We start from the raw sequence: 13,133 nt of genomic DNA, 5'->3' as shown, positions 1-13,133 counted from the left end.
CATTTCTTGTTGAAACTTTTAGTGCTTATGCATCTACTAATATTCTCACAATGTATCAGGCATCCGTTCTCTACTAATGATCTAAGTGCACCGGCCTCACCACCACCTCCTTTGAAAGTTTCGATGCAGTCAGTAATTGGACCGGAATCGGATGCACCACCTAAGCTGCCTCCACCGTCTTATAAACCAAGGTGTACATAATTAATTAATTTGGTAAATGTGAAGAAGACGAAGGTGTTGCACTCACTGTATCTCGGCCGAGTGAGTGTACGCGCGTCTCTTTAGCAATAATAATATAGTGGTCGAATCTTTTGTTTTTATTGGCTTGAGCGTGTAATAAGCTCCTTCATGTGTTTTTCTTTGTTTGGTTCTTTTCCCGTGTCGTAGTAGCGAACCAAACCGGGGCTCTTGTTCTCATAAAAGGCATGTATGATGAATGAGAAGTTTTCCCCTAGCCCTAAAATTAATGATATTAGGAAACCATGTAATTTTTTTCTGCTTTGGGTACATCTGTTTGACTTGGTGTAATAGAAAGATTATTACTATAATTTATAGTTAACTAAACTAGAAATTTAAATACGTTGGTGCTAATTTAAAAAAAAATAAATACTCAATTGTTCAATTTACATGTAACATCATTAGAAAAATTGTAACCGATCATCATTTTCTCGTGTCCAAAACACACAAAAAATAAATACTGGTCAATCAAATTTCTTCCATTTTTGGCGAGTTTTCATTACTACTATTTGTTAACCTAATCAGATGAATTTTCATTGAAGATCCAAGTTTTCACATTTGCAAGTAAAATCGTGGTGCAACATAGGACTGGGCTGTAATATAAAAGGGCCCTAAGGATTAAGCTTTGGGCTGTAAGTAGGAGTAATAAATATAAAGTAGGAAAAGGCCCAAACGGTGAAGCCCAATAGAATGGTGAAGGCCCAAATGGCTGTAAATAATAAATATAAAGTGGGAAAAGACCCAAATGATTCAGCTTTAGGCTCTCTCTTGGATTTCCTCTTAAAATGGGCTATAATTTGTACTCCCTCGTCCCATTGTATATGCAACATTTGGTTTTCGGCAGAGAATTTTATGTAGTGTAGTTTTGTGAGTTAACGAAGAGAGAGTAAAGTAAGAGAGAAGAAAAAGTAGAGAGAGTGTTGTTTCTATTTTTAGAAATGTTTCATTTTTAATGGGACAAATAAAAAATAAAAACGTTTCATTTCTAATAGGACAGATGGAGCAATATTTATGGGTTGTAGTAGAATAGTTGGCAGCACAAAATTGTGGGAATCTTAAAGTTACGGGTCAAATCTCGTGATTTACTGTGAGACTTTCAATTTTAATCTGCAAACCCAGTCGAGTAGGATTAGTTTGATTCCGTCAAAGGTGTGCTCGGAACACCTGCGATAAAAAAATGTTGTAGTTGATTTTATATAACTAAAATGTATCATTATTTTTTTTGTTTCAATTTTTGAACTAATCTTTTTTTCAAAAGATTGCTTTTCCACATATTCCATTTTTCAATTTGAATTTTTAGTTTATAATCACCTTTAAACATGTGAATACTTTTTTCACATATCGACTAAAAGTGTTCGCATGAAAGTAATGCAGGAAGCAACATTGAAAGGCGTTTATGATGAATATAATAGCATTGCAAATTAATTTCCTGAAAATCATAAATAGTGCATGGTGTATGTTAGCAAGTTTCGTTGTAAATTCTTGTTCTTTTCCTTCTTAATTTTGCCTTTTATACGTAAAAATATAAAGGAATTTATGATGAATATTGTAGTAATCTATAGCGCACTCAAAATAGCAAAATCATTGCAAATTAATTTCCTAGAAATCGTAAATAGTGCATGGTAGTATATGTTATTGAAAAGTAAGTTGAATTTCGTTGTAAATTCCTGAAATTTTCCTTTTTAAAATTTTCGTTGTAAATTTCTTGTTCTTTTCCTTCTTAAAATCGCGTGTTATTTCACAGTGGCACTAGAACAGAGAGGGGGCGCACTTCGCAAGGAGATACTCTAATTTATTACTCATTTTTAAATATAAAATTTATAATTATTTTATAATATAAAATATAATTACATATAATGTCATTAAGATGGTTGAGATCATATTATGAATAATTATACGAAATTGGAGGTTGGTATGGGTCGGCATAAATTATACTACCTACGTCCACGAAAAGCAGTCTTTATAATAAACGACATGAATTTTAATAAAAATTACTAGTAAAATAAGAAAGAGATTAGAGAAAAATCGTTCAAATATTGATAATAGAGAGTTACTTATTTTGATTGATTGGATCAAAATGAAAAAATAAGATTATTTTTAATTGACCATAATCTATTAAGTGAAGAAATAAATTAAAATTTATATATTTCTGAGTTTTCGACACCATTTTATTGTATCACGCGGAGCTTATGAATTACACTTTCCTTCGACTTTCTTTATCAGTCAATACCATGTCAACATAACCGTGTTAGTATTTGAAATTTTCATTACATTTTCTTGCCGAGGCAACTAAATTTAACATTAAAAATAGCAAAGTCGTCCATAAATTAAAAATAATAAATAATAATAAAACACCTCTATATAAAGCACACTATCCCACTCCTCAAATTCACAAATTCAGATATCACTTCTCCATAAACTCATACTGCAGCCTTCTCTCAAATTCCCAATTCAGATTTCACTTCAAATTTTGTAGGATTTTTATCCACATTCTCTGTTTAAACTTTGTCCTAAATTTTCATTTTATATTTATTTTTTCATGCAAAATTGTAGTACTATAATTTTCTATAAATATATATCTTGCTGAACACTTGTTTTGTTCTATAAATGCAGGGCAATTGATACTGAGAAATTGCAATGACTCCGTTTTCGAAATTATTGTTGGTGACTATGTTTATGAATCTAGTGATTCTCTCACAATGTTTGAGAGATCCATTCTCTGCCAATGGAGGAGTTCCTATCTCGGATCAAAGGAAGCCATTATTTTCTCAAACAAATGACGATTATCCAACTGCACCGGTGCAGCCGACTCCTCTGCCACCGGCTTCAAGAGTAAAGAACCGTTCGATGCAGACAGTGTATGAACCGCAATCGGATCCACCACCTAAGCCAATATCTAAATCTTGTAAACCAAGTTGTAAGTAGTCAGTTGTAAACTAGGTACTCCCTCCTCCGTCCCTCTGTAGTAGAGACGTTTCATTTTGAGCACTCGTTTTAGAAAAATTATAATAAATAGTTAAGTGGAGAGAAAATAAAGTAAAAAAGAGAATAATATAGTTAAGAGTCTTCTCTATATTATTTTTTCTCTTATTTTACATTTTCTCTATTTTAATTATTTATTATAATTTTTCTAAAACGAGTGCTGAAAATGAAACGCCTCTACTACAGAAGGACGGAACGGAGGAAGTACTGTTTATTAGTTATTACTTATTTAAATTAATGTAATCGAGTCGAACATAATATAAGCTTATTATATTCTAATTGTTCTATTCTCGGATCGTAAAAAGAGATTTATGGGTTTTCTAACTGTTCTTTCCCGAATCAAAAAAATCACATGGTTAAGCTCTTGAACTCAGGAATCATAATTGATGCAAGAGTTTAAAGAGCAAAACTCATGAATTTTTCTTCCAAAATTCACGAATTTATATCACAAAATAGATCATTAACAACTACTACTAATTTATGAATTCACATATGGACTTATTAGAATAGAGATATAAGGTCTACCAAATACATGAAAAGGTTTATTTACGAGACAAGCGAGATATTTTATAATTTTATAATTTATCATTCAAAATGTAACGAATATAGAACCATTTTTGATATTGATCACGAGTCATCGGACATTGGCTGCGAGTTCCTTGGACCTTGAGATAGTAACTTGTGAGCATCTTAGTGGATGGCTGCACACCCGACCCGAGGCTTCAACAGGGGAGACGCGAGGAGGCCGTTGTGTACGAGTATCTGGCTGGAAACAACGCCAAACCATGCCGTGATTGTACATATAGATTTATACACACAATTATATCCCTTCTTTGCTTGAATTTTATGCTTTTGGTATGGACTATGGAGATGCTGCTGACTATATGTATGAGGAATATTTTTTCTAGTAAAAACATGCAAATTCTTTTTTTTTTGCGATTTTATTTCTTCATTATATTTTTTTTCCTAGCAGATATGTTGTAGTAGATTGTTGCTACTGGATGTTATTCTACACCGTTCATTTTTATCACATCAATATGTATAAAATAGCATATGGCCAAAATAATCACCAAATTTAATTAATTTCTGATCAATCCTCTAAATTTAAAAAATACTCAATTATATCACAATTATTTTGATATTTTCTTGTTTTTCCTATGGAATTTTTTTTTTAGCGTGCTACGCATCTGAACTTATTGACATTATAACATATACACGTGTACAAAATAAAGATATGATTAACTAGGCATCTGAACTTATTGACATTATAACATATACACGTGTACAAAATAAAGATATGATTAACTAGGTGTATTAAACGATATCGTTTAAGTAGCTAGTCTAATATTTTGTCAGTATAGTATTTTCCGTCCACCGCGTCATACACAAATTCTCCCAAATATGAGATTATAAGACAATTGTGAAAAATGTTAAAATTATGATATAATCGACCATTTTTCGAAAATTGTTTGACTGACTATAAATTGACCAAAGTTATAAATGCTGCTATCTGCTCTAAATAAAATATGGTTTTGCATTGTTAATTGTGTCATTAACTGACTTTGAAAGAATTTCATTCAAATTATTATCTTTCTAGTATGTTTACCTTTTTTTTTAATCTTTTTTGTTTGTTTGTGCTTGAAATTTAAGAAAAAGGAAGGAAACACAATCGATTTATGTTGACTCGCTGAAAGTTTTCATTAAGAAGTATTTATTGATTGTAGGTGGGAGTATCCATTTCCCTTTTATAGAAATTTTTGAATAAAGTAAACAGATTTAGAGCTGCATACTTTATTCATTTTGCCTTATCTAGTATGAACACATGACCAATTCCATATGTAGTTTCAGAATTAATTGAATGTTTTAATTGAAGTAGTACAATTTTTTCTAGTCAATTCTTGTTCTTTTCTTCTTAAACATATAAATATCTATATATACTTTTATTATTTACCTTATTTTCTGTCTATATATTGGCTTTCTCCAACACAGTTTTGTACACTCTTAGTTGCAATGGCGGATCTACCTTATGGGATGGTGGGGCATTTGCCCCTCCTCATATTGTTCTACACATATATATTATTAAATTCTCTCAGTTCTGTCCCACATCGACTTGGTGATGATTGATAAACTCGTAGTTTAGCAAGTGCGTAGGATGTTTGAAAGTGCATAATTGAGTATTTTGTAGCACTTTACCTGAGTTTTCATCTATGATCCCTTATTTTAGTGTTTTGATGAGTTTGTCGAGTTTTTGTAGTCACAACAGGTGGAAACGGACGAAACTAGTACCAAAGCAGGAGGTCGGGCGTTTTACTACACTGGTCGGGCGTTTTTATACTCCAGCCCGAGCGTATCCTCTGTGACCGGGCGTTTTTCCATGGGAAAACGTCCGGGCCGGGCGTTTTGCACAATCCGCGTGTTAAGAAGAACGCCCGGTCGGGCGTTTTGTTACTCAAAAATCGCCCGGCCGGGCGAATTGCTTGTAACTGCTGAATTTCTTCTATTTTCGCCCCAGGTATAAATAGGACCTAGGGTTCGACTCCAGCACACTTTCCACATGCCCCAAAAGCAGTTTCCATCTTTTGAGAGCAGATTGAAGCGACAAAGAGTCCGATTCATCATCAAGTTTGAAGACGAAGACGATCTGCCCATTCAATTCACCCTTGGGAGTATCTTTATTAGTTTACTATGTTCAAATCTCTTTCTATGGATTTCTCTTGTGAATTTGCTTTGGATATGAGTAGCTAAATCATTTGTAGAGTTTTGGTGAAGACTACAATGAATGCTTTTGATTACCTTTGCTCTTGTGATTTCTTTGTTTCGTTCTTGTGCATTTTCAATTCAATTGCTTAGCTGGGTTTGTTGTCCTAGTTTTGAGTAATCGAGAGATACCCAATTAGGATTGATAAAAGAATGAACAACACCTAGATAATTTGCATTCGAGAGAATGAATTCTAGAGTGAGGGCTTGAGCCTTTTTGTTTTTAAGGAGTTAATTGTGACGTATTAGAAGGAGACTTCAATATTAATAATTAATCAACTGGTTAAGTGCACTCGAGAGAGGGCTTAGTCTAGACTAGCGGCTTTCCTAGTAATCCTAGAGACTTCAAATGGGTAATCGAAGTTGTTGAGTTGTTCACATCGTGTTCGTTGTAGTTGGATCCAAGACTCTATCTCGTTCTCTTACTTGAAACTCGTCTTTTGTTGCATACTTTTGTCTTGTTTATGTTCAATTGTTTTTCAAAATCAAAACCATATCTTCCGGATTTTCTAGATAGTAGTCAAAATTGGTTCGTGGTACTTGAGCTGCACAATTTGTCTTCGTGGATACGATACTCGTACTTGTTTATTGCTACACTAGCCCCGTACACTTGCAGGTATTTCTCGTGTTTAAAATAAATCGAGTCAAGTTTTTGGCGCCGTTATATATATGCGCGAGAAACGCCCGACCGGGCGACCTGCCCGGGCGTTTTGAAGACAATCCGGGCGTTCTCATTGTGGCCGGGCGTTTTTTTGTGCTGGAAATGCCCGGCCGGGCGTTTTGCTTCTTCCACCCGGGCGTTTTTTTCTGCGAATTTTTTTTTTTTTTTTTTTAACCTTGCAACAGAACTCAGAACACGAACCGTTAAAAACACCAAAAACCCAGCTCAAACAAAAGTAGGGAAAAGCTAAAACACACACAAAAGATAAGCTAAAACACACACAAAAGCAATAAATGTACCTACTAGGGGTTGCCTCCCCTATAGCTCAACTTTTTACCTTCGTATGCTCGACGCTCTTCAAATTCCACCTACTCAATCAAGCCAACAACAAAGACTTCGTCTTGTTGCTCCCTAGTATAGAACTTCTTCAAGTTTTGACCATTGGCCTTGAAGGTGGTGCCATCGGGTCCAAAGAGCTCCATCGTTCCATTGCTCATGACTTCCTTAACAGTGAAGGGGCCGGACCACTTAGATTTCAGCTTGCCCGGGAAGAGCCTCAACTTGTGGTTGAAGAGTAGAACGGCGTCTCCCGGGTAGAACTCACGCCTCTCGATCATCTTGTCGTGGTGAGCTTTCATCCTTGCCTTGTAGATGGAGGAATTAACATATGCTTCATTCCTAAACTCATCAAGTAGATTGAGGTGAAGCATCCTCTCCTTGCCGGCTTTAGTGAAGTCCATGTTCAATTGCCTCACCGCCCAATACGATGAGTGCTCCATTTCAACCGGGAGGTGGCACGACTTCCCAAACACCAATTGGTAAGGTGACGTTCCGATGGGAGTCTTATAGGCCGTCCTATACGCCCATAAAGCATCATCAAGCGTGAGTGCCCAATCCTTCCGGTTCGCCTTGACACTCTTTTGAAGAACTTGTTTGATCTCTCTGTTGGCCAACTCAGTTTGGCCATTAGCTTGAGGGTAATACGGAGTTGTCACCCGATGCTTTACTCCATATCTTGCTAACACCGCCTCTAGCCACCTATTGCGAAAGTGGGAACCTCCATCACTAATAATAGCTCGTGGTGCGCCAAATCGCGTAAATCGGTTCGTGGTACTTGAGCTGCACAATTTGTCTTCGTGGATACGATACTCGTACTTGTTTATTGCTACACTAGCCCCGTACACTTGCGGGTATTTCTCGTGTTTAAAATAAATCGACTCAAGTTTTTGGCGCCGTTGCCGGGGACAATTTGTGTTTTTAGCTTAATATCGTGGTAAAGATAGAGATTACTACTCTAGATTTTATTGCTTTAATTTTAATTTTTATTTTCTTTGAGCTCTCAGATTTGTGTTGTCTTTTTCAGGTTGTATGCACACACGCTCTAAGGGTTTACCTTTAGAGCCTATTGATCTTGAGATCGAAGCATCGAACAGAAGGAGAAACGCTTTGAAGAGGCTAAACCAGCGGATCCGAGTTTCTTCTCCGGTCCAGAGACGGTCACCTTCACCAGTTCAAGAACCACCGTCACCTTCTCTATCACCAGTTCACTCTCCTGTCCAGTTTGAGCCACATCCTCCTTTTCTGATGGACGGAGGAAACGGGGGGAACAACAGGAATAACAATCCACCACCTCCTCTAACGAATGCTCAACTTCAAGAGCAACTCGCAGCATTGCAGAGGCGGTTAGATCAAGGGCAGAATGGGATACCAGTGCAGAATATGTTTGCCTATAATGGGGTGTCCAATCCAGCAATCGTTAGCAACAACGTGGATGCTAACAACTTTGAGCTCAGGAGGGGGCTCCTTCAGATGGTAGTGAACAATGTTTTTAGAGGCCGATCCACGGAGGATCCTAACAAACACATCACCAAGTTCATCTAGATCTGCAACACGACGAAAATCAATGGAGTACCGGATGAACAGATCAGATTGAGGGCATTTCCTTTCTCTCTAGAGGATGATGCCCGGGATTGGCTGGACAGTTTGGAGCCCAACTCCATCCGTACGTGGGATGCATTGGTGGCCAAATTCTTAGCAAAATACCACCCTCCGAGTGAAGCTTTGAATAGGCAATAAGCGATTCTAGCATTTGAGATGACTCCTCAAGAGAGTATCCGAGGAGCTTGGGAAAGGTTCAAGAGCCTTTTGAAGTGGTGTCCTAATCATGGTTTGAATCCAACCCATCAAGTCCTCGCATTCTACAAGGGGTGCTTGCCTGATGCAAAGAGTGAGCTAAACTGGAGCGCAGGAGGATAACTGATAAAGATTGGTGAGGCGGCAGCGATGGAGGTGATCGAGAGAGTTTCCTCGAATGATGGAACTTGGACTAATGAGAGGATCAAGGTGCACAGAATAGCTTCTGCCTTAGAAGTCAGTCCCGACAGCAGCTTGGCGAATCAATTGGAGCTCATCCATAGGAAGCTGGATCTCATGGGAGTGGGAGCATCGGTGCAAGATAACATAGAAGGTGTAGAAGATGTCAACTACATACACCAAGGGGGCAACGGATACTATAACAACTCCCGCCCCAATCAAGGGGGTGGAGGTTTCAACCACTTTGGAAATAAGCCACACCCCAATCTCTCCTATGGGAACACCAACAATGTCTTGCAGCCACCTCCGGGGTTTACAGTGTCACAAGGAATGATCAATGAGCCGCAGAAGAGGAGTTTAGAGGACATACTGAATGCCTTCATGACCCAGTCTCAGAAGAATATGGAGCATTCAAACAAGAGGCTCGAGAAGGTAGAGAATGATGTGCACAGCATGGCGACACATATGAAGAACTTAGAGGTACAGATGAGTCAGATCGCTCAGTCTGTGAGCGGCCAGCATAAGCCAGGGCAATTCCCAGGGCAGCCAACAATAAATCCCAAGGATTGCAAGGCGATTCACTTGAGGAGTGGGACGAGTTATGAGGGTCCTTCCATGCCAGAGACTCCATCAAAACCTGCAGCTGAGCCAGAGAAGGAAGTAGTGACTGAAGTAGAAGAGGAGGAACTCGAGACATCATCTCCTGCAGTTCACCCTGTGGTGAACACACTAGTCAAGCCAGCAGAGGTTAGAGTGTTTGTTAACCTATTCACATTCATTTCTTAAACTCCGTGCCGAAAAGTTTCGCCTCAACGATAAGGGAACGAAGGGAGTATTTGTTAACCTATTCACATGAATTTTCATTGAAGATGAAGTTTTTATGCAAGTAAAATCGTGGTGCAACATATGGCTGGGTTGTAATGTAAAGGACTGGACTGTAATATAAGAAAGGGCCCAAATTATTCAGCTTTGGTCTGTAAGAAGGCCCAAGTGGTGAAGCCCAATAAAGTAATAGGTGTCCTCTCTAAATGGGCTGAAATTTGTAATCTGATCCAAATGCTTGCTAGACTCACTGTACCTAAGATGTTTAAAACTTTGGTTGATTTATTAACGGTATTGTAGCACAATTGACGGCGAGAAACTGTAGAGACCTTAAGGTCACGAGTCAAACTCCGCCATTTACTGAAGATTTTCGGCCTTAATCCACAAATCCAATCAAACAGGATTAGTCGGATCTTGCCAAAACCGTATTCGGAACACCCGTGGTAAAAAAAATGGTGGTTGGTTTGTTATATAACTAAAACTTTTCATCATTTTTTTTAAGTTAATCATTTTTTCAAAAGATTGCTTTTTCACATGTTCCATATTTTTCAAATTTTGAATTTTTAGTTAATAATCACGTTTAAACTTGTGAATACTTTTTCACATACTGACTAAGTGTTCGCATGAAATTAGTAATGCAGAAAGCAACATTGAAAGGCTTAATTATATGATGAATACTTAATTTATAGTGTGATCAAAATAGCAAACTTTACCAAAAAAATTAGCAAACAATCATTGTAAATTAATTTCCTAAAAATCATAAATAGTGCATGGTATAAGTTAGCAAGTTATGCTGTAAATTCTTGCTCTTTTCCTTCTTAATTTTGCCTTTTGTATGTAAAATATCGTTGTAATTTATACAATCAAAATAGCAAACAGTCATTGCAAATTAATTTCCTAGAAATCATAAATCGTGCATGGTGGTGTATATATGTTATTGAAAAGTAAGTTGAATTTCATTGTAAATTCTTGCAATTTTACTTTTTAAAAATTTCGTTGTGAATTCTTGTTCTTTACCTTCTTAAAATCGCGTCATTTCACAACAGAGGCGGCGTACTCAATTTCAAAATATAAAAATAATTTAGGATTGGTTGCGATCATATTATAATTGTTTATATGAAATTAGAGACTGGTATAAGGATGGGACAAATTATACTAGCTCCGTCCACGAAAATATATTCTTTATAATAGACGATACAAATTTTAATAGTACAAAATTAGTAAAAGGAGAGACAGAGAGATATATTATTGAAATATTGATAGTAGAATGAACAAATCAAAATGAAAAAAAAAAAGATTTTTGAGAAAACAGGATAGTACTATTAAGTTTCGAAATAAATTTAAATTTATATATTTCGACACCATTTTACTTTATCACGCGGAGCATATGACTTACGATTTCCATCTCCTTTCTTTTGTAATAAGTCAACTCTATGTCAACCTAACCGAGTTATTTGAAATTTTCATTGCATTTAATTTCTTGCTGAAGCTATTAAATTTAACATTAAAAATAGCAAATTCATCCATATAATGAAACACCTCTATATAAATCATAATATCCCACTCCTCAAATTAAAAAATTCAGATATCACTTCTCCATAAACTCAAACTGCAGCCTTCTCTCAAATTCCCAATTCAGATTTCACTTCAAACTTTGTAAGAATTTGATCCTCACTCTCTCTTTTGTGCACTTCAACTTTGTTCTAAATTTTCAGTTTAGATTTATGTTTCCATGCAAAATTGTAGTACTATAATTTTCTATAAATATATATTTAGATGAACACACGTTTTCTTCTATGAATGCAGGGCAATTGATACTGAGGAGTTGAAATGAAATTGTCTAAGACATCATTGTTGGTGATTATGAATCTAATGGTTCTCTCACAATGCATGAGGCAGTATCCATTCCCTGACAATGGTATTTCAATCTCGGATCAAAGGAAGCCATTATTTTCTCAAATAAATGTCAATTATCCTACTGCACCGGCGCCGCCAACTCCTCTGCCACCGGGTTCAAGATTAAAGAACCGTTCGATGCTGACTGTGTATGAACCGCAATCGGATCCACCACCTAAACCAACTTCTAAATCTTGCAAGCCAGGTTGTAAGTAGTCAGTTGAAAAACGTTGTCATGTTTATTAGTTATTCTCCCACATTATGATTGCACCTAATCTTGCACCTAATCTAAAGCAGTGTCTTGCAATCTCCCACATAACACACACACACACACAATCCCTGTCAATCTCCCACATTAACACACACACACACTCTATCCGTGTCAATCTCCCACACACAACACACACACACACACAATCCCTGTCAATCTCCCACACACACACACACACACACTCTCCCTGACAATCTCCCACGTTAACACACACACACATACACTCCCTGTCAATCTCCCACATTAACACACACACACACACACACACACACTCTCCCTGTCAATCTCCCACATTAACACACACACACACACTCTATCCGTGTCAATCTCCCACACACAACACACACACACACAATCCCTGTCAATCTCCCACACACACACACACACACATACTCTCCCTGACAATCTCCCACGTTAACACACACACACACACTCCCTGTCAATCTCCCACATTAACACTGTTACGAACTTGAATCCTTCGAGTGGATTCTAACTCCAACAAAATAACTAAATTATGGAAATTTAGAAAATTTAAACTAAAGAAAAGGAACTTGATAAACTAATAGAAATGAAAATATACTTTTCTATTCTTCTCCGCTTAATGCCAAACACTTACAGCAATTTATAGACAAATGATTAACTAACCACTACTACACTACTTAAGATAATGGAGCATAATGAAACATGGGAACTAATCTACACTACTATGAAGAAACGTGGGAAACCAATTAAGACTAATTGCATTACTAATATAACTAACTTGGCATGATCATCTAGTGGTGTGGCAAATACATGCCCGTATCATTCCTCCCCGGTTGACAACCACCTTGTCCTCAAGGTGAAGGCTTGAAAACGGGAATATGCCAAGGGGGTCGTCTCCAACGAATTGATGGTCCACAATTCGTTTCCGCAGTGTGGTATCAGAGGATGTCGAAGAAAACGCCGGTATCGAGGGAGGGGGCTGCCATCCTGATGCAGGTGATTTCCCGAGAAGGGTCTTCCAGTGTGAATTGCCGTCGTTGAATGTCTTGGAGTTTGACGGCTCTATGAGTTGAAGTCGGTTATGTAAGGCAGTTTGTTCCACATGAGAGAAGTACCGTTCTTTGCCTAACATTGAAAATGCTTGAAGGAGGTCCTTCAATTTGAGGGGTGGGTTTTGTGGAGTGTTGAGAGAATTGGGGAAAGCCATGGAGG

General features: G+C 37.2%; 1 protein-coding gene across 1 annotated transcript; it reads right to left on the bottom strand.

Annotated features, from left to right (window-relative positions):
- Nucleotides 1-7,005: 7,005 nt before the first annotated feature.
- Nucleotides 7,006-7,377, bottom strand: LOC125189010. The gene has a single exon (XM_048086178.1). The coding sequence runs from the start codon at nucleotides 7,375-7,377 to the stop codon at nucleotides 7,006-7,008; it is 372 nt and encodes a 123-aa protein (XP_047942135.1).
- Between the last annotated feature and the right edge of the window lie 5,756 nt (nucleotides 7,378-13,133).

The sequence above is a fragment of the Salvia hispanica genome, chromosome 1, assembly GCF_023119035.1.
Source record: "Salvia hispanica cultivar TCC Black 2014 chromosome 1, UniMelb_Shisp_WGS_1.0, whole genome shotgun sequence".
NCBI classification, from domain to species: domain Eukaryota; kingdom Viridiplantae; phylum Streptophyta; class Magnoliopsida; order Lamiales; family Lamiaceae; genus Salvia; species Salvia hispanica.
This window is presented reverse-complemented; position numbering and strand designations above follow the sequence as displayed.